Source organism: Crocodylus siamensis, chromosome 9 (assembly GCF_052110815.1).
Source record: "Crocodylus siamensis isolate JL-2025a chromosome 9, ASM5211081v1, whole genome shotgun sequence".
NCBI lineage: Eukaryota > Metazoa > Chordata > Crocodylia > Crocodylidae > Crocodylus > Crocodylus siamensis.
In genome coordinates, this window is record NC_143403.1 from 239,114 (window position 1) to 261,601 (window position 22,488).

At 48.3% G+C, this 22,488-nt stretch overlaps 1 protein-coding gene across 2 annotated transcripts in view; it reads right to left on the reverse strand.

Annotated features, from left to right (window-relative positions):
• Positions 1 to 22,483, reverse strand: part of AP1G1 (adaptor related protein complex 1 subunit gamma 1) — a 50,667-nt gene extending 28,184 nt beyond the window's left edge. Inside the window, exons 1-3 of one of the 2 annotated variants that reach the window (XM_090061885.1) lie at positions 22,351 to 22,483; positions 10,188 to 10,391; positions 6,197 to 6,321 (exon numbers count right to left, since the gene is read on the reverse strand). In XM_090061885.1, coding sequence (XP_089918011.1) covers positions 6,197 to 6,321; positions 10,188 to 10,388 — 326 coding nt within the window. In that variant the 5' untranslated portion in view covers positions 10,389 to 10,391; positions 22,351 to 22,483. Of the gene's footprint in view, positions 1 to 6,196; positions 6,322 to 10,187; positions 10,392 to 22,150; positions 22,307 to 22,350 lie in introns of those variants that run through there. The other variant, XM_090061884.1, reaches the window with a different exon arrangement.
• Between the last annotated feature and the right edge of the window lie 5 nt (positions 22,484 to 22,488).

A 22,488-nucleotide genomic window follows, 5' to 3' on the forward strand; every position in this document is an offset into this window, starting at 1 on the left:
ATCTCCATCGTCTCTACAATCACCCTTCAGATATGTGAAGACTGTTATCAAATCCCAACTCACTAGTCTCTTCCCCCGTCTAACTAACCCCATCAACCTCTCATAGGTCTCATTTCCCAGGCCCCTGATCCTTTTCTTCCCAAACTGTCCACATCCTTCTTGACGTGAGTCCCAAAACTGGACATGACTCCAGGTAAGGCCTCACCAGTGCAGAAAAGTCACTTTCCCCAATCTGAAAGTAACATACCTGTTAATACAACCCAGGATGCTGTTGGCTACCCCTGCCCTGCACCACCACCACAATAAGAGCACACTGTTGGCTCATATTCAGCCTATGGTTGGTCCCATGCAACTCCCCCATCACCCCCAAGTCCCTCTCTGCAACACTGCAGCCCAGTCAGTCAGTCTCCAGCCTGTATTTGTGCATGCAGTTATTCTGTCCCAAAAACAGGACTTTGCACCCATCTTTGCTGAGCCTCTTCTGGTTGACTGTGGACAATTTCTCCACATCATTCTAGATCCTAGCTCTTCCCTCTGAAGCATCCATAATTCCATCCAACTTATAGTTTCATAGTAGCTAGGGTCAGGAGGGACCTGAACAGATAGTTTCATAGTTTCTAGGGTCAGAAGGGACCTGAGCGGATCATCAAGTCCGACCCCCTGCCACGGCAGGAAAGAGTACTGGGATCAAGCGACCCCAGCAAGGTGTACATCTAGCCTCCTCTTAAAGACTCCCAGGGTAGGAGCCAGCACCACTTCTCTTGGAAGTTGGTTCCAGACCCTAGCCGCCCTGACCGTGAAGTAGCGCCTCCTGATATCTAGCCTAAATCTACCTGACCCGCTGCCACAGGCAGGAATGAATGCTGGGTTTACAAGACCCCAGACAGGTGATCATCCAACCTCCTCTTGAATTTGCCCAAGGTAGGGGCAAGAACAACTTTCCTAGGAAGTTGGTTTCAGATTTTGGCCACCCTAACTGTAAAAAAAAAAAATTGTCTTCTGATCTAACCTAAACCTATTCTCCATCAGCTTATTACCACTGTTCCTCGTCACCCCAGATGGTGCTGGGGAGAAAAGGGCTCTACCTTTTTGCTGTTGATCTCCCCTGATGGAGTTTGTAGGCAGCTACCAGGTCCCCCCTCAGCCTCCTCTTGCTGAGGCTGAAGAGGTTCAGGTCCCTCGCTCTCTCCTCATAGGGCCTGCCCTGCTGCCCTCTCACCAAAGTGGGTGACCCTCCTCTGAACCCTCTCCAGGCTGGCCATATCCCTCCTGAAGTGCGGCGCCCAGTACTGGACACAGTACTCCAACTGCATCCGGACCAAAGTCGCACAGAGGGGGAGGATCACCTCTCTGAACTGGCTTGAGCTGCATCTTTGGATGCATGACAAGGATGGCTGGTCTTACTGGCTGCAGTCTGGCACTGGTGGCTCATGTTCATCTTGGAGTCAATAATGACTCCAAGATCCCATTCTGCCTCTGTGCTTTCAAGAGGGGAACTCCCCAGCCTGTCTGTAGGCTGTGGATTCCTTCTCCCAAGGTGTGGCACCCTGCATTTGTCTACACTGAACCCCATCCTATTCTCATCTGCCAACTTCTGCTCAGCATGAATTCGATCCCATTATCCGAACCTTTAGTGAAGATATTAAACAACAATGGACCCAGGACAGACCCCAGGGAAACCCCACCCAATACCTCCTCCCAACCAAATGCCGAGACATCAAGGATTACTTGATGAGAATAATGATCCAACCAGTTGCGTCCACCATACATGATCCAGTAATTGTTGAAGAGGCACTGTTATTGGAGCTCTCAAGGCAACCTAATATCTATTAGAGGGCACCATCCTGCCATAAAATTAAGTGCCCAGAGCAAGAAAAGGATTTGCTACCACCTGTACCAATGTTACCCTATAAACAAATCAATACAAAGCTCACCAAGATCCCCAGACTTCAATTCAGGGACAACACAATGGGGAAGAATCTAGTGCCAGAAACAGTTTGACAAGGTCTCTGCATGCATCATGGAGATGCCCAACAGTAACTATTATAGAACACCACTTTAACTATATCCTTAAAAAGGAATTTATGTCCTAGTTTTTTCCTCCAAAAGTAGTCTGCCTATCAGTGATCTTTCATTAACAGTTTCTGTGCCTTCCCAATTTTGTGTGTAATTTGATCTCTTCCCTACATTTTACATTCACCTCAATTTAACTCATACCTGCCTTGGCAGCCCTACTTATTTCCTTCTTGTTTGATCACCTTTAGAAATACTATCTGTTCACAACTTGATGAAGAGGTGAATCCTGACTCTGTTAAAGCTAGCAAAACTTGTTTAAAAATGCACAGGGTTAGGAGAGACAACCCCAGTATACCTGACCTTGGGCTGCTATACTAATGCAAGGTCACACCAGCAGCAGGATGGAAGAGACATACAGCTTTCCTAAGGTAACTCAGAGCATGTGGCTACTACTGCACCTTACCCCAGCCAGCAGCATAGACAATAATAGCTTCTATCTTTGGCAAATGATTACTGCCTTCTTCCCCATCCACCAATGTCCCCGATCCATTGGGGATTGAGAGCACATAACTATTAGCACCAGTACTTGCATCTTCTGCGAGACTTTCACCCACACCATCCAACACACAACTCTTTTTCAAGGCATTTTATAAATGCTTATTTGATACTAAAGGAGTGATGCAAAGCAGTGGGGATGCTAGGTACAAAACATGCCTGACAAATCCACACAAACAAGGCAACGAAAAGTTAATCTGCTGAACAGCATGTGCCCTTTACTCATCCATCCGCAAACATTATGACGACCACCACAGGCTGTGTGGCAACCTTAACTTTGCTCTTCTGGTTATGTCACCGCACTCAGTTACTTCTACACACAAGCCTTTGCCAAATGAATTACTACCTCTATTACTGCAGCACCTAGAAACTTCTCATAAACCAGGATCCCACTGCACTACAGACACAAAACAAGGCCATCACTCTTGCCCTAGAGCTCAAAAATTTAAGAAGTCTTCCCAATCTGTCCACACCTTCCTTGAATTGCAGCAGTCAACACTGGACACAATACTCCATGGAAGGTCTCACCAGCCTTTTCCCCCTCTAAGTTGAGGTCTCAGCAACAGGATTTCCTGCATCTTGATGCAAATCAAAGCTTTCCTGCTGAGAAGCATACCATCTTTCTCTCCAGCCCTGTTCAGAGGTGGGAAAGAACACTACAAGTTGCAGCTGTATTACAACCCCATCCTCCGACTCAAGGTCCACCCACATTGTAGCCATGACTAAGGACACCGCAGAATCCCAGACCTGCTCGACTGCAGCTTGTTTGTTGCAAGGTAACCATTCTCCCAGTGCCTCCAGAAACTGTTCTGCCAGCAGCATTAAGCCAATTTCAGCCCTTTCAGCTTCCTTAGGGAAAGCTTTAGAAGCAGGATGTTCCCATTCTCAGTTATGCAACAACAGCAAAAAAGTGACTGTCCAAGGAACAGGGAAGGTCTATGCAAAGGGTACTCGCCATAGAAACCACAACTGGAACCCTGCAGGAGCAGTCAGCCAAGTCTCATCGCTCACGTCGGTTCTTAGCCAGAGTGCAGGACCTCCATCTAACCCAGGAGGTGCACAGTCCCACCAGGGGAGACGCCTTGTTGGACCTGGTGCTGGCCACGGGTGATGACCTGGTGAGGGGGCTGCGGGTGATGGGCCACCTGGGAGACAGCGATCATCGCTTGCTGGAATACACCATCCAGCGTAAGGTGGCAAAGGGCTGCAGCAAGGCAACAGCCCTAGACTTTAGGAGGGCTGACTTCAACAAGCTAAGGAGGATCGTTGGGGAAGCGCTGAGGACCCAGAGGGGAAGGGAATCGGATGTCGAAGGTGAGTGGTTGCTCCTTAAGGAGACGATCCTCCATGCCCAAAGGGAGGTAATCCCAACAAGGGTCAAAGGGAGCAGGAGGGCACATAAACCCCCATGGCTCACTAAGAGCATCCGGGAATGTCTCCTTGCTAAAAGGGAGGCATATACCCAATGGAGAGATGGGGTCATCACCAAGAAGGACTATGTTACAGTCGCCCGAGGATGTAGGGGGGCAGTCAGGAGGGCCAAGGCAGAGTTGGAGATAGGACTAGCTTCCCGGATTAAGGACAATAAGAAGTCCTTCTTCAAATACATAGGGGGTAAAAAGAGGGTCCCGGGTAATGTGGGGCCCCTGCAGGACACGATGGGCAACTTAGTCATCACGCCAGATGACAAAGCTAACATATTTAACGATTTCTTTGCCTCTGTCTTCCTAAGTAGGGACCAGTTCAGCCACCTCCCTGCTGGGCCCCCCTTGGGCCCCGAGAGAGACACGCCTGGGCCAAGGGTTAGCGAGGAGTTAGTTAGGGTACTTCTGGAGAGGCTGGACGTGTTCAAGTCCGCTGGTCCGGACGATCTTCACCCTAGGGTTCTACAGGAACTGGCCGAGGTCATTGCGGGACCCCTGGCGCGGCTCTACGAGCACTCGTGGTGCTCTGGCGAGGTGCCGGAGGACTGGAAGAGGGCCAATGTGGTCCCTATCTTCAAAAAGGGAAAAAAAGAGGACCCGGGAAATTACAGGCCAGTTAGTCTGACCTCAATCCCGGGTAAGCTCTTTGAAAAAATTATCCTGGCACACATCCAGGAGGGCCTTGCGGGGGAATGCATGCTCAGGGGCAACCAACATGGGTTCATCAGTGGCAGGTCTTGTCAGACCAACCTGGTGGCCTTTTACGATCAGGTCACCAAATCATTAGACGCAGGGGTTGCTGTGGATGTAGTCTTTTTGGACTTCCGGAAGGCTTTCGACACTGTCTCTCACCCTGTCCTCATCAAAAAGCTGGGAGACTGTGGTGTCGATGCCCACACGGTCAAATGGGTCGCCAACTGGTTGGAGGGCCGCACCCAGAGGGTGGTAGTGGATGGGTTCTTCTCGACCTGGAAGGATGTGGGCAGTGGGGTTCCGCAGGGCTCGGTCCTCGGGCCCGCCCTGTTCAACATCTTCATCAGTGACTTGGATGAGGGGGTAGAAAGCACCCTGTTCAAGTTTGCTGATGACACTAAGATGTGGGGGGATGTGGGCGCACTAGAAGGGTGCAATAGGCTACAAGCTGACCTTGACAGGTTGCAACGGTGGGCGGATGAGAATAGGATGGGGTTTAACACTGATAAGTGCAAGGTGTTGCACATGGGGAGGAAGAACCGGCACCACACTTACAGGTTGGGGAACTCCCCTCTTGCCAGCACGGAGACGGAAAAGGATCTTGGAGTCGTCATTGACTCCACGATGAACATGGGCCGGCAGTGTGGGGAGGCAGTCAAGAAGGCCAATCGTACCCTGTCATGCATCCACAGATGCATCTCGAGCAGGTCCAGGGAGGTGATCCTCCCCCTCTATGCGGCACTGGTCAGGCCGCAGCTGGAGTACTGCGTCCAGTTCTGGGCGCCACACTTCAAGAGGGACGTGGACGATATGGAAAGAGTTCAGAGGAGGGCCACTCGTATGATCAGGGGTCAGCAGGGCAGGCCTTATGAGGAGAGGCTACGGGACCTGAACCTGTTTAGCCTCCACAAGAGAAGGTTAAGGGGGGACCTTGTGGCCTGCTACAAACTGGTCAGGGGGGATCAGCAGTTACTGGGGGAGTCCCTGTTCCCCCGTGCGCTGCCAGGAGTGACCAGGAATAATGGTCACAAACTGGCGGAGGGTAAGTTTAGATTAGATATTAGGAGGCGCTACTTCACAGTCAGGGCGGCTAGGGCCTGGAACCAGCTTCCAGGGGAAGTGGTGCAGGCTCCTAGCCTGGGGATTTTTAAAAGGAAGTTAGATGAGCACCTTGCCAGGGTCATCTGACCCCGGTGCTCTTTCCTGCTAAGACAGGGGGTCGGACTAGATGATCTACCTAGGTCCCTTCCGACTCTAGCTACTATGAAACTATGAAAGCAATTTGTAGCAGCCTCCTCCCTCTAAAGGAGCTGAGCAGCCCCCAATGCAGAAGAGAACACAACAGTGACCTGACACAGTCAATGAAATAGGAGTTCCCAGACTGAAGACACCCATTTTTTTGATAAAAGCCATTAGAAAACAGACATCCCAGAAACTGCTGCCGGGAATTGCTATGGTGCTGGAATGCCTCCATGCACCTGCAGTGGGGAAGCAAAGGGCAGCCTTACTTCTTGATGCAGTTGGTCATAAGGAGGTGTACATCCTGTCTCTCGTCCAGCAGTAGCATGGCACCCAAGTACCCGATGCGCTTATCTGTGAATTTCTGAGAGGCAATAAGCTTGAGGCACTCCAACTGCAAAAAAAGAGAGAGGTATGTCAGTATGGACTGTATTTCAAGAGCAACCACTTCATAAGCTTAGAGACTGCTCCATCCAGTATTTCAAAATGCTTTACAGAAGTAGGCTAGTGTCTTCCCCATTTTAAATAGCAAAGGTCTGTGCAAGTCAGTAGCAGGGCCAGGATCTACACCAGCATCTCTTGACCCATGTCATGGCAATCAAACACATTCCAATCATACTAAACTGTTTTTAGAAAGTTAATTCAAGACCTGGCACAAGACCACACAACACTGTAAGGGTGTGTACAAATGAGTCAGCCAGAGGCAAGCTCAGCCAGGGCAGAGCCATCCTACCAACTTATTGTCAAGTACTACAGCACCTTACTGCCAACAGGAACACTAACCAGCATGCAGGCAGTCAGGCATGAGCAGCCGAGAGCTATTCTCAAAGGGATCAACCCACATACTGCTACGTCTTCCCACTCTGAAACTCAGACAAAGGCCTGGTCTGGTGCCCGCACAAGGACAGACCATTTGGAAGAGGTATTTCCTGTACCCTGCAACAGCACTGGAGCTGGGAGGAGGCAGAACTTTGTTTTTCCTTCCAATACTTTGAAAAGCAGCAGTGCAGTTCTGTGGTAGACTAGGGCTGACAAGCCCCGTGACAGGGCTGTTTCAAGGGAGAATGTGCACAGTGCAAGAGGGAATTCCAGAAGCTAGGGCCAGTGCAGGAGGAAACATGAAGAGCAGTTAGATGCTACTATGTAATGTCTGGAGAGTCTGAAGGAACATTGGTGGGGCAGGACAGTGCAGGGGATGAAAAGCCTGAGCTTGATGTGGGCAGTGAAAGGAAACTAGCATTGTGGTTCAACCACTGGTAAGGAAGATAATTTTCACATGTGAATGGGACAAGATGTCTAAGGCACAGGCAGAGTTTCAGCTATGGCAAAGGATGCACTTCACGAGGAACATTATGGTTGGATTTACTGACAGCCATAAGGGATGAGAAGCCAAACATGGATACCCCGGTCTTGGGCATGGAAAGAATGAGAAGAGAAAGCTTGAGGACAGAAGCGAGCACAATTTGTGCTACCGAGTCAGACTAGGTGGAAGATGACCAAGGCAGTTCAGGAATACAAGGCTGAAGAGAGTGAGAGAATCAGGGGCCACCTGCAAAAAAAAGGCAATTGAATATATGAGCCTGGCGGAAGCCACCCAGAGACCAAGTGCAGAACACTCTCTCTCCAATTCTCTTAATTTGCTAAGCCTTCACAAACTACAGTCTAAGAATCAATAATGTGTAGAGACTAAAAAGCAGCAGACAGAACCAGCAACTTAAGTCATTCCTTTTTGAGAATGAGTTTTAAAGAAACACTGAGTTGACCACAATAGGGCATTGTGGGATTTATCCCCAGACACTTGTGGATGAGAGAGATACAGGACTGTAGATACTCTAAGAAACAGCTGGTGAGCTCCAATTTCCTGTGCATACAAATATATGCACAGTGGCTTCAAGCAGAGCACTGCTGAGTAACATTACCAAGCTGCAGCTCTCGCTGGATCTAGTTAATGGAAGAAACCCTGATAATAGTATATCCATTTCATTTAAAAGGGAAGGTGATGAAAAAAGTCTGCTATCTTTTTCTAATCAATATGCCAGGAAGACATGGCACATCTAGAACTAAAAGGCAAGCAGATCTGCTGTCACTTTGCCTGGCATCTTTGTCATACTAGGCTTTCATTTTGGGGACCTCCCCCTCCAGACCTGAAGCTGATGAATCTAGAAACTCAGTCGCACCTTAGAACTGAGAAAGAGGGAAACTAGCCCAAAGTCAACCCCTCTCTTCAACCTTCACAAGATCACCTCCCCCACTCGTGTGGCTTCCATTCCCAGTTTGCTCTCTTCAGGGACTGAAGTACTGAACCGCCCAGAGCCCAGAAGGCTCCACTGTTGGGTAACACTACTCTTAAGCCGTTCCAAGATCCTGCCACAAAGCAGATGCCCTCATGCTCCACCTCTAGGCTTCTTAGTTCTTCAGTAGCCACTCCTTCAAGAAGCCAATACTCTGCCAGTTTCACCAAGCTCTAATGAAGCAGGATGGTCAAAGGTTTGCATACAACTGCCTTGGAGCCTCTTGTGAAAGTCTTCACTGCAGCAAGTACAGGAATACAAGAATTGCCACATTAGATCAGAACCAAAGGCCAGTAGGGCAGCCCCTCTCTATCAGAACTCCTTGCAGCAATACAGAATAAGCTGCCCTATCCCCCCATCATTCTAGCATCTGTAATTAGAAAGTAGTTTGAGTTGTGAAACAAAAGGGTCAGTTTAAAGCAAGATGCAACCATCAGGTGACTGAGTCCCACTTGTGTACCACAGCCAGGAATCCCACTTAGGCATGCCTGTAGCTAGTCCAGTCAAGTTTAATATCCATTTTGAAGTCGGTCAATTATTCTCAGTAGCTATGTGGCTATCTAATCCTTTTTTCAAGCTTTCAAGTTCTTAGCCTTAATGATTTCCTATAGCAACAAGTTCCACTCTTTAGCCAAGGTGCTTGGCCACATGAATTAGTCACATGTCTCTAATCTTATTAAAACAAGGTATAAACAAAAGTTGCTTTGACAGTGGCTCCAACTGTAGGACAACATCCCTGTATCACAGGAGAGGAAGTCAACAACCCAAGGACAGAACAAGGAGTGTTATGTTGGGCAGGACCGTTTCACCTCGCCCTGTATAGGCTCACTGATCCAATCACACTAAGGGCTTCTGCAACCTAGTGCAGCTTTGGTGCCTTTACTTCTTTCTGCACACAAGTGTGACTTGCAAGTCAGACCACAAATGGATTTACACCAAGGACAAGTAGTAATCTCCAAGGAGGCAGCCATGGGTCTAGATTTTTTAAATTCTGTTGCATCACGTTGAAAACTACCCTGGGAAAAACAGGATAGTTTTCATAACACAGTGCAGAGCTGTGTAAAGCTATCCAAGCTAAGTCAACTAAGCCAGTCCCAAAAAAGATGTAATGCAGCCTCATCTGAAAGGTGCTCCATCCTGCTGATGCAGTCATGGAATTTCCGGGACTCAAGTAGCGTACCACACAGAACTTAACAATTTGTCTGAAGCCAGCACAGGTATCTATCTCGGTATATGCTGCACAGCAGCTCATACTCGTACCCTAAAAGCCCTTAGCTGAGGTACAACCAGAAAGGAACTTTAAAGGACAGATTCTTTCACAATGATTACATGACAGCTCCAAGGTGAGGCACTCTGCAAGAATTCTTAGTCTACACTTCCCCTGGCCTCTTCCCCCTCATACCCAGGGCACCGGGTGTCGGACTCAATGATCTACCGAGGTCCCTTCCAACCCAAACCTCTATGAATCCTACTACAACTGAACAGCCACAAGAGAGCCCAAGAGCTTAGGACAACTCCGAAATGGCGTTAGATATTTATATGGATTAATATTCTCCAAGTCACATTAGCTAAAGATAGGGCAGAGAGATCTGTCTTTTTGTGCCTGGGCACAAACAAGCTCCATACCCCTCCTTTGAAGCACATGCCCTTGTACCCAGAGACAGGACACTAGACAGACTGGGCACTTGGTTTTCTGGGCTACAGTTCAAGAAACACTGACCTACTGCAAACCCACGCTCCACAGCCAGACCACACTGAAAGATGGATGTTTTCAGGGAACTCAAAATACTTTTTATCTGAGCCTGGGCAACCATGGGTAGGTTCTGATCTGAATATACTCACTTAACTGCAGCAGGACTGGCTGGTCCAGATCCAGAAGAATGACATCAAGAAAGGCCCCCAGGACTGCCACCCATCCTCAAAGACAGACAACGGATGTGGCAGAGAAGCCTGTGCCAGCCCAACTTACCTGTCCAAAATGCGCTGGGTAGCCCAGCATATGCATGTACAGCAGCTTTGCCACATTCCGACAGCGGTATGTGTTATCCTCCTCTCTGAAGGACGACCGAATAGCAGCACACTCCTTCTGGATCATCTCGCGCTCTTCTGCCTGGGTCCGTGCTGTCCGGATGGTCCGGATCAGCTCCCGCAGTCTGATGGGGGCTGGCATCCTCTAGGAAAAGTGGGGGGAAAAATATGTAAGCAGGAGCAAACCACACAACTTTCTCAGGTTTCAAACAGACAGCTTGGTTCCTTATCTTGTAGATGCAGAGAGGATCAGAAAATTCACTGCAGGTTGCCTGCCAATAAAGACCTCAGAATCAAGGGAGCTCACCTCACACCTACTGTCCCCCTTTCACAACACACAGTGACCACAACAGACCAATTGTTATGCATTAAGTCAGTCACTGGAAATACAAAACTGATAGGGGTCCCCTACCCCACCTGGTTGAGATGTGGGAGCAAGGGGGGGGAAGGAAGGATACAGGAAATGCACCTGGAAAAATCTTGCAAAGAATATCCTAGTGATCACAGCTAGCAGCTTTTTCCAGGAAGGCCACACACAGGTACCTGCAAACACAAGTTCACCAGCAATCTGGGAAACAGCCACATTTTTTGTAAAAATTAGTGTTGGTTTTGATAACAAAGTCAGACAGAGGCAGATTTCAGATAAAGGATTAATGTAGTCAAATTTAAGAGTCCAGGTTCACATAGTTCCTCCGAGAAAAGCATATACGTGGATTGCTTTTGTGGCTTGGACACATTTCAAAGAGCCCTTTTAAATTATTCAAGTTGATGCTGTCCCTTTAATCCATGCCTGCCAGAACAGTCCTTTCTAAAACAAACAAGTCTGTCACATTATACAGTGCAGCCAGCCAGTCAGTAACGAGAGAGTGCAAAGAAAGTCTGTGCCATGTGAACTCCAAGTGCTCTCATCTTACCAGACAGGATACAGAATGGGCTGTCTGACCAGAAGGGAACATGCCTTCCCAGCAGTGCTACCAAATCCCTTGCGAGGTGCCAGAAGATAAGCAAATAAGGGCAGGCTTGTCCCTGCCTGCCCTGTCCCCTCCAAGGAAGTAAGCCCTGTAATACTGGTAGATAAATTTGTTTTCAAAATTGGGTGCCACTCAATTCACAAGCGTTATTAGAGGGGGCCTCAAGCCCAATGACACTGAGAGCCACTGCAACAATTTCAGCAGACTGCTCTATAGCTGGGAAATTCATTTCACATGTTCTCTAAACCTGCTTTTGGCATTTCAGGGAGAACAATCCTCAAAATTTTCTCAAACTGCAAACTGCAGGGACAGCCACAGGATCATAGCTGTCCTACTTGTACCAACTGTGTTGTGCTCAACAACACAGCCTTGCAATCTGGCACAGACTCCATCGATTGGATCGCCACACACCCCACAACCTCACACCGCAAAGAGACTAGTTGCTTGGGGTATTCCGAGCAGCACTGCATGAAACGTGTCAGCATAACACTTGGTCAGCCAGACAGGGTCTGCCCATAAATAACACTTGGGTAGTATCCTCCTGTTCTTACCACATCAACCTACCAGGTGCCCTTGTATCCCTGAACAAGATTGGATGCTGGCTCACTCCGCTAATTCAGAGCAAAAGGACTACTCCCCAGAGAGCTGTATACTAACCAGGAGAAAGAAGAGAGTGAAGATGCACTCACCTGGAGCAAACACAGTAAAACCCTAGAGACGAGACCATTCATAGTCTTATGCAAGCTATCAAACTCAGGGACCAACCACTGGAAAATTAACAGGACAAGGTGAATCCCAATTCCCCCAGTAGTCTGTAGCTCAGCCTGCTAATTCATATCAAAACTGCGCACTATATGTTGTCTTCAATAGGATTTTACTTTGTGTTTGTTACCCTAACATATTCTTCCTTACTGAAGAATAAAGCCAAAGGGGGGGTGGAAAAAAAACTTGACAGAAAAACAGCCAAGCTCAGCTGCACAACAAGAACCAAGCTCCCTCTGTGAAAAGGGAGTTTTCAACAGCTTGCATTTAGATACAATAGGAGCACAACAACAGATATAACAGTTGCTTCACACTATTGTGGCAAATTCTGGCAACTCCAAGAGATCTAATCCCTGGCGGCTGAAGACAGTTTCGGCAAGAACAGCCCCGAGGTCAGGGCAGTGCCTTTTGCTGGCCTCATGAAAATCCTTTCAAGTTGGGCCAAGTTATAACTGGCCACTTCCAATCAACCTTGCATAGCAGTGCTTGTTTCCTGGCAGCGCACCAACACCAGTGAACACCATGCAGCACTGAGCGCAAGGTACACCAGCATTTCACTTCAGCATCTCGCATAAAAATCAAAATACCCTTTGGCTAGACATTAATAACCCCTTATCCTTCATAATCGCTGTTGGGAAGGCTCCGCACGACTCTGAGAAGCCGGACAAGATGGGAACATGACCCAGGTATCCAATGTGACAGACCCAAACCTCACCACCCAGTTGGCTACAAAGGCAAGGGCTCCAAGGATGATCAGCTCAGTGAATGCTCAGCCCGTGGTAAGGAAGGAGGCCAAGAGACCTTGTTTGTTTAGCTAAGGAAGGCAGGCTGAGAGGGAATGCAATTACTTTCTATAAGGACATTAGGGATTTAAACACAGGGGAAGGTAAAGGACAATGGTGGCACTAGAATAAGAGGGTATAAACTGACCATGACTACATCTAGGCTGAACATTAGAAGGTTTCTCACTACCAGGGGAGCAGATCTGGCACAGCTATTATGAGCAGTAAGGGAAAGAAACACAGCAAGTTTCAAAATGGAGCTTCACAAGGCTGTGCAGGGTTGCTTGCAGCAGCAGGAGACTGGGTCCAATGAACCCAGAGGTCCCTTCCAGGCCTATATTCCTATAACCAGAGCAGTCACTTGCAGGTAACAGACCTCAAAAGGTGAACCTTCCTCCTCATCACTGCTAAAAGATGCTAGCAATCAAACAGGACAAACAATTAAAAAATAACCACTAGCTGTGTGCCAGACACAGGACCAATTATGCGGCTGCATTTCTTAACTGCCAAAACAGTCTGCCAGTGGGAGTCATCTGATGTGAACTGTTTCCTGAGCTGCATTTGTGACCAGCATGCTCCAAACTTCCTGCCCAGCCCAGGCAAAATCATGAGGAAGTGCTGAAGAGGGCATCATGAAGGGCACTTTGATAAAATAAAGCTACTGTTTATTTTTCCAGCATTCAGAACCTTGATCTCTGCAATTCAGTGACATGCCTTTCATTAATATTACACCTATTAACCTAGGTTTGGGACAGATCCTTGTTTTCTTCACAAAACAAACAAGCCTGCTGGGAGGCCAACGGGTATGTGCATGTCTCCCCTTCCCCACTCCTGCCTCTCTCCCCATTTTCAAAAACAAAATATTCTGAACATTTACTCGGGGCTTCAGGCTCTTCCCTGTACCACATTCAGTATCCAGCACAACAGGCTTGGATTACAGCTTCACTTACACAAAGTGGAGGCTTTTTTCGCCAACAGCCTATTCTACATTCACTGGCTCCTAATCCACCCAGCGCGCATTTTCTAAGGACGGCTTTGTTTTATTTGCACAAGGCTTTAGAGAATACACAGGAAATCTTAACTCCATTAGACGATTCATGGCCCCCAGACACAGAAAGACAGTGATTTTCCAACACTAAAGAGAATGAGAACTCCTCAAAACAGAAGAGACAACATGGCAGGGAGGTTACAGACTTCAAGCTCCATAACGCCAACAGAAACATCACATAGGAGAAGGTGGTCCAGATGAGTTTTGCGGGTTTTCACCCACCTTTCTCCAAAGCTAATCAGACTTGCTCCTTCACTTCACAAAATATATGCTCCCACCATAGTATCTGTGATCAAGGACAAGCAAAGAGTTAAACAGATCACCCCATGTCGGCTTGGCACAGGGGTTAACAAACACAACAGCTCAAATCTGACTGAGGCCTTCAGGGTTTACGGGAGGATAAATCTAGCGTACGCAGCAACAACGTGGAAGTGAGCCAGAAACACGAAGCAAGAGGGATTTGGGACAGGAAAATGGAGCAAGACACCAGCTGGTTAATTAGGTGAAGCATCCTCCCCGTAGCGTGGTATACTATTTTAAATGGTCCCTACTTTGCTTCTTGCCCCCATCTCCCTGGTAATACATTCATTGACATGCCTTTGCATGAGTGGGGCTCCTCCCAGATGCCTTCTGTATTTTTAAATGAAAGCTGGGACTCATTGATAAACGCTGGGGTTTGGTTACTCCTCCCCCACCACAATCGCAAGAGGAAGTTTCTTGCGTTCCACTGGCAAGTGCATTTTGCAACCCCTGGAAGGGCACTGCCCAATGCATTCTCTACCACACTTGACTGCCTTTCTCCTTCTGGCTTCATCCAGTAACGAGTCACACCGCCTCTGTACAGGAGTCATAGCCTCTACCAGGTATTCTGAGGCGAGGATTTACACTCACTAACCAAGCTTGGGCAAGTGGAACAGGTTCTGCCAACATTCCCCAGAGTCCTGAACTGATGGCTCTTACACTAAACAAGTAAACAGCGCCTTCTGCCCAGAGAGATCCCACAGCACTTGAACAAGCTTAACTGCTGTAAAAAGGCAGTAGCTGTTAGATAGCACAAAGCTCCACTAACAAACAGAGGATGAATAAAGTATTTCTATTTCCTGTCCTATGAACTGCAAAAGGAACAGAGGGAAGCGCAATTCACCAACACAAACTGGCCACAAGCTAATGTAAAAACATTCTGTGCATGACTCATGCACTTAGAAGTACCTTCAAAATCCCCACCTCTCCACTCACACAGACACACACCTCCATACAAGGCCTCACAGGCAGCCAGCCTCGTGGCCCTCCTGCAGGGCAGGCTGCACACACTCAAGCCACTTTTGCTCACGCTAGTTCCTAACTGGGAAGCAGCATAGTGGCCTTCCCACAGCACTGTGCCTAGCCCAATGAACTCCAAAATGGCAGCACTGCCTGCATGCAGCCCACCAGCAGTGCTATGCCCAGGTGGCTCTGCTGCTTCCCATTCAGGAGGTAGCTCCTGCAGAGCGTGACCCAGCCTGGCACCGCAGCTAATCCCACCTGTGTCACTCCTGGCAAACCGCCCACAGCACCCTCACAGCCATCAGCTAAGAACTGATGATCCACAGAGGCTCAATTCCACCTCTGTTACTCCAGCACCACAAAGTCTCCACAGCCGGACCCTAGTTCAACAGGAACCTAGAGAAGAGCGGCCTCAGGAAACAATACCCAACTTCCTTGATAATCCCACAGTTTCTGGATAACCCTGCCCAGAAGGCCAACTTCCTAACTGTTTAGCTCAGGACACTTGGAGCTTGGTCTGCAGCTCACTGCCCAAGTGTCCACACAGGCAGGCAGGAGGACACATTTTAAAATGAGTATTTCTAGAGAAGGACCAGGTTCACAGGAAAGGCAGACACCTGTAAGTCAGCTGACAAGTTGTCTATAGGTCACTGCTCATTCAATCCAGAATATTTCATGAAAACCAGCCTGGGTGGCAGCGTCAACTCAAACAGGAAAGCCAACCAGAGAGGGTAAAACTGCACTTGCCTCAACTCTCATGCTCCTCCCCACACCCCTTTTCCATTCCTTCCAGGCACATGGAGCCAAATTTTAGTATTTCCTTTTTGAGACTTGCTCTTGCATCACTATATTCATTTATTTCACCTGTCTCCAATCCATAAAAGTCATGGACAGTAAGATTTCCCCTGCTCAGCTGTCTGCATCGCTAACACCCCCTTTCAGGAGCCCTGGATGGGACTCCAGCCCCTACCCCCCATTCTCTCTTTACGATGCAAGAGAGAGGGCACTTCATCTTACACAGCACCACAGAACCAGCATTTAAAAACCCTGCAACAGCAGCCAGTGGCACAAGGGACTGCAGGGGGGCAGCGCAGTCAGCCCCAGAAGAGAACCAAGATCATTTGACAAACATTCCTCATTTCTTCTGGCCAAGGGGTAGCCAGCATAAGATGAAAGCAGGGCAGGGCAGTACTTCGTTTGCTTTGGAGTTTCCGTGAAAGTTAGAATAATGCCTCTAATACAGGTTTCCCCCACTTTATGCAGGTTCTGTGTGTGTGAATTCACTCTTACTTATTGTATGTGAGGTAAATTCACTCTTATGCAATCAATATGGTGGAAACCTGCAGTCAGCTGCTTTGTGTGATGCACTGTGGGAGTGACGCATGCCAAAATATAGTCTCCTGTGTGGATCTGTGCTCCTCGCTTGTTGGCTGTGATGCATGTTTCTGTAGTTCCCATTATAATAGTGCCCTGTGCTTGTGTGTCTGCTGTTGGTGAATACCAAAACTGTCTTGCAAAAGTGGTAGAAATTGGTCTGGGGATCTGTACAAGGGAAGTCTTGGAACATATCCCTATTTGTTACATTGTAAAGTGGGTTCCCTTTATGCAAATTACACGCCATTTTCCAGGAACACACGTACAGCATAAAGCGAGGGCAACATGTACCACAGTCCCCCAGGCTTTAACATTTAACCACAAGGACTGCTCTCCAAGGGACGGAATTGGAGATACGTGCATTACTAAGGGTAGCTACTGGTAAGGGCAAGAACAGAGAGTTAAATATAAAAAAAAGTTAGCACAGCCAACAATAAAATGGGATTAAACATGAGCAAGAGCTCATATGAACATTCAGGCCTAATTATTTGAGGGGGCAGTGGGGGGGAGGGGAGAAGGGGGAAACCCTGCAAGGTTAAGAGCTCTACAAATGCAGAAGGCTTGAAAAGTTTATGAAGAATAATGAAACGTCAACTTTGGACAAAGGCTACGAGCTAATCAAATGGCAAACTGCCACAGCAAAACAGTAAGGACTTCCCTATACAGGGAAAAATGCATTTTATAACCCAGCATAACATAACCAACTCAACAAAGCACAAACTATTGTGTCTGAAAACATGCTGCCTGGCTGTGGTGAACCCCAAAATGTCCACTTTATAAATGCAGCTGTCCTCCACTCTAAAGATTGGCTCTTATCTGTCAGGGCTGGCCACATATTTTCCAGCACAATGCACTTTCCCAGAGTGAGTACGTGTTACTTGCTACTACGCGTCAGGAGGAGGGATCAAACCTGGGCGATTCAAGAGCTGCCAGCCACTTCCTGGTGTAGGCACCCCTTCCACTGCTTCCTCTCCATAGCCTATAAGCTCCTGCCCAGACATACAGTCTCCTCCTTGTTGCTTGAAAAGCATCTGGCTCACTTGTGGCTAAAGCACAACTCGGAGAATGATCTTCCACACTACAGTACACATTCTGCTCCTCTTCAAGGCTCTACCTGTGTACCCAACCTTGTCTCATAGGACTGGATTTACAGAAATGAACGAATTCCAATGAGAATCCAGTGCCCGTCACCATTATGGTCTCAGCCCTTCTGACTGCTTTCTGCCCCGTCCCCTGTACGAAGGGAGGCAGCCTCAGGGTTCTGTTCCTCTGCTTTTCCCACCAGTACCTAGACACAGATACTGACATATCAAGGCACTGGCCCTTTCTGATTCAAAATCTCTCTCTTAAAACCCACCTTTATCACAATACTCCCAAGTGAAACAACAAGTTGACAGATGAGGAGGATAAAATTATTATTTTTTCCATTCGTTTTTAAATCATGTTCTAGGTCTTTACTTCATTCCTTTTCTAGCCATATGCTGCAGAAGTCAATACTTTCTTCTGCAGCTAGCAATTAGCAAGATTTCACATTTTAGAGATTTTTTTCTAGTGAGAAATCTTATTGAAAAGAACAAAGTGCAGGCTTTTCTTAGCATTCTTCCTGAAACTTGATCAAAGGCTCAATTACAAACTGATAAACAAACAGTTTGTGTTATATGTGCAACTAAGACCAGGTTCCAATTGCAACAAACCTCCACAAATCAGGAACAATGAAAAGCACCAAATCAAGCAACTCTGCTAGCAAGGGTTGCAATCTGAAGACAAAAGAACTCATGCTTCTAAATCATTCACGAAATTTTGAAAAATCTCACTCTGGTGTTTTGAGAAATTTTAAGCTATGTATATACAAAAAGTTCACAATAACTTAAGGAAACTGTACACAACTTAACTGTTTGGAAGGGGCAGAGGTTTTGTCACCGAAAAGTCTTTAATAAAAGTTACAGTAAAGTTGCAAACACTAAGAACATGATCAGTCACACTGAAGTCAGTGGACTTGTTAACAGATATAAAGCTACATATCAGTTTAAGTGTTTAGAGGATTGGGGCTTAGTTTTTAGGGCTTTTGGAGAGGGGCAGAGGTTGGGGTTTTTTTTGGTTTTGTTCTTTGCATATAACAATTTGGTCAGATTCAAGCACATTACTCTATTAGTACAGGCATCTCCTGAAGAAAGCCTCTATGATTTAGTCCATTATTGTTTTTTTTAAATCTAAAATCTATCTAAAGATCAATTCCCTCACTGTGATTTAAATCAGTGATGAATTTTAAAAGTCAAGTGATGTAAATCACCCCACTCAGATTTACATACAACACACTGCACGCCTCACACCAAGAAGAACCAGGCCAGAGCCAATGCCAGAACTCCCCAACTTGCTTCAATGCCAGAGGATCAAGCGCTTTGTGGGTTATAGGAAAGGTCCGGGTGGAATACAACTAGACTGAAGTAAGGGAACACAGACAGTTTCTTCCTAAATGCTCCTGAAAAATTCAAATGGGCTTCAACAGCAGACAGGGCAAGAACATAATTGTGAACTGTAGCATATCAGGTCCCGAGAACAGCCCACTGAAGCACTTCAGACACAAATCATTTCACTTCATTTTCCATAACATTCATCCCCAAAGGGTAAACCACAAACAGAGGTGGAAGGCCATGCAGAATGGCAAATGAAATAAGAAGGGACTGAGAAGTAAGAAAAGTTATCACAAACAACAGCATGAAATTCAACCTGAAAATAGAGGAGCTAGTCTCCCTTGGGAAATATAAAAAAATATTTAAATTCAATAGTGAAGTGGTAACAGCAAGAGACCAGAGAGATAGAAAAGAAACAGGAGTTTGAAATGCAATACAGAAATAAAAAGGGTCAACGCTGCTTTGGGTTACACAAAGGCATCAGACAGGAAGAGAGTTTAAATATCAAGACAGCATTCGTGCAAGCCAGGCCTTTAACACCCTCACAAAGGAAGCAGCACTCTTCTCCAGCAGCATTAAAACAAAGTGAAGTGGCAAGAGTCTTCTGAAGGTAAAACATAATTCCAGGTAGTCCAAAAGTGGAGGAGGGGGGGAACCAATATTGTTCTCTATGACCTTTATTTTGCATAAGGTTCAAGTGTTCAGCCAACTTGTCCTGATGCAGACAAGTAAATATTACCCCTTTAGAAGCTAAGCAATGGAGCAGGGAGGGAGATCACCAAGCCTACACCATAAGTCAGTGAGAAGGGCAGGATTACAATGCCAGAGAACCCACACTTCAGTCACCACAACCATGATGCCCCTTTACTGTTCTCCTCTGTTCCTGCTAATATGATCAACACTCAACTCTGGTTTCCCAGTTGCCCAGATGCAGACACATCTTTTCAGCACCAGAGAAGACCCCAGAACCTCTGGGCTGCTCCCCTAGCCCAGCAGAGAAGAACCCTTTTTCAAGGCCAGACAGAAACCCCAGGGCTTACGGTGCACTGCTTAGGCACCATCACTGCATGCTTTCCCATGGTGTCAGGTGACCTCAGCGAAAGCCCAGGAAGCATGACCTTTAGTGCAGCCTTCAACTTCCCCGGTCCATTCAACCTGTGGCCTCTGCCAAACTACAAGCATGGAGCCAATTACTGCCATTTGTAACACAAGTAAGGGCCTACAAGCAACTCAAGCACAGCTGTCTGGCACATTCATCAAGTGACAATAACTCTTCACCACTTGCCAGCCTCAGCTTGATTTGCTACATGTCCTGTAATTATCAGCACCAAGAATTCTAATCCAGTAATGTAGCTGCCAGCACAACAGTAGAGCAGACACTTTGCCCTAGAAAGCATCAGAAAAAGATCCAAAATAGGCCACTCCAAACAAATTTGCCTATTCCTAGCACACTAAGAAACCAAAGGCCTGTTTCAGGCTAGGGAAATCGCCAAAATCTCACAGAGGACTTAAACAGCCACTCTCAAAGGGAACGTAACCCTTGTTAAGTGCCAAAAATGCGTTAAGGTCCAGAGTGACTTTCCAAATCTAAAACATGAAGAATCAGTGCAGCACCTGCCTAAGTCTGCTGCCAAGTCTAGGGCCACTGCTGCTCTCCCGAGCTTTGCCAAGGAGTCGTGTGAAAAGTTCCCAGCCTCCCCAGTTGTCTGTGATGTTATGCAGAACCCTACACGGGGCGCTCTCCAGAATCAGATGGCCTTCTCTTGCTGTTTGGCTGGTGTAGGCAGAAAGGCAGCACTGGCTTTGTTCACTGAAGCAGAAAACCCCACAAACCAAGAGGGGTTTAGAACAAGGACAGGCTAGCAGAGAAGTCATTCCCACAGCAGCCACCAGCTCATTTTCTCCCTTGTACAATCCTAGGATGAGGTCTCAAACTTACCAGATACCTAGCAGGAGGAATATACAAGTGAGATCCATGTAGGAAGGTGAACCCCTGGTGAAGGTGAACTCCCAGCCTAAAGGCAAAGCAGAGGGGGTCCATGTTGCTCACACTCAGGAGAGCAAAACTTCTCACCTCAGTTGAACTCTCAGGTGTCTGGTAAAGTCAATCCCCCACAGAGAGTAGGTGCAAGCAGATAATGAGATGTGAGAGAGGCAAAGAGAGAGAGAGAAAGACCGTGCACACAACACAGGGAAAGGAACCAGGGTGCTTAAGGGAAAAAAAACAGGCCCTGAAAACAGATAAAATAAGCTTCCATAATAGCAAGAGAAAACAGATGCTGAAGCCAGGGAAACCACACGTGAAACAGACCACAGCCAAAAAGAAAGTATATTAAATAGAGAAGTGAATCTGTAACTGCACTACTGCTTTGAGCTGCAAGGGCTGGGGACCTGGGGCACCATGACGGAAGATGCACCGCCAAGTCGGGCTAGTAAGCAAAGAAGCATATTTCCCAAGTCCTGCATCTGGATCGCCAGCACTCCCCGGGAGACCCGTTTCCACACAGCTGCCCCACACATCCCACCCCAGGAGCTCCGGTGCATCACAGAACAGCTACAACCAGCAGCTCTAGCGCCACCATGTCGGAGCCCGTCTCTGGGAAGAACATGCTCACTGCCAGCGTCGAAGAGGCATTTCCCCTCCCAGCAAACAGAAGCCTGAACGGGAAGCCAGTCGCTATAAAGCGCATGGAGCCAGACAAGCTCGAGGGGACGGTACCACCATCCCGGGATCACTCGACAGCAACCACACTCCACAACCAGGGAACTCAACACGAGCAGCTTGCTCGCAGCGGGACGTGGGCCCCATCACTCAACCCCTCGAGAAGTGTCGTGGGCGCTTGCCTGCACGCGTGAAGTCTCCTGTTCAGAAGCAGTCGGTCTGCAGACCGCTGCATGCCGACATGACATGCAAAGGCCACACGTGAGCCCCGGTACAAACGCACCGGCCTGCTACGGCCGGCGCCCTCCAGTCCTGACAGACTCTTGCGAGGAGAAATACCTATTGCCCCTAGAGAGAAACTTGTAAAAAGCTTTGCCCGCTTCCTGCTGGTGCCGGGAAAACCTTTCCGACAGAGAAGAGTAGTCAGCAGAACCACACGAGGCGCTGGGAAAGCCGAGAGCGGGAGGACGCGACGGGGAGGTGAGGGGAGGGGACGCGCGGCTGCCAGGTAGAGAAGGGCCTGCGGGGGCCGCAGGGGGGGCAGGGAGACAGGCAGGGCAGGGCAGGGCAGTGGGTTCGAGAAGGGGGGGCGGGGCGGGGCGAGCACCGGGGCTCGGGGAGCAGGACTCACCGGGCCGGGCCGGGCCGGGCCGGGCGCCTGCAGCGGACGAGGCGGCGGCAGGGCCAGGCGTTCAAAATGGCGACGCAGCGGCCTCAGCACCGCTACGGCAAGCGGAGGGATCCGCGCGCTCGGGCGGCGCCCGCTCGGCGCCCGCCCCTGCCAGCCCCGAGGATGCCGCCGCCGCTGCTGTTGCAGCCCCACACACTCACCTCGGGCGCGGCGGGCGCGTGGCGCGGGCGGGGGCCGGCCCGGGGACTCCTTTTCCCGGCGGAAGCGCCGCGGTCTCTTGTGCGCGAAGACTGCGCAGCGCCGTGGCAGGCAGTGATGACGTCAGGCGCTGACGGCCA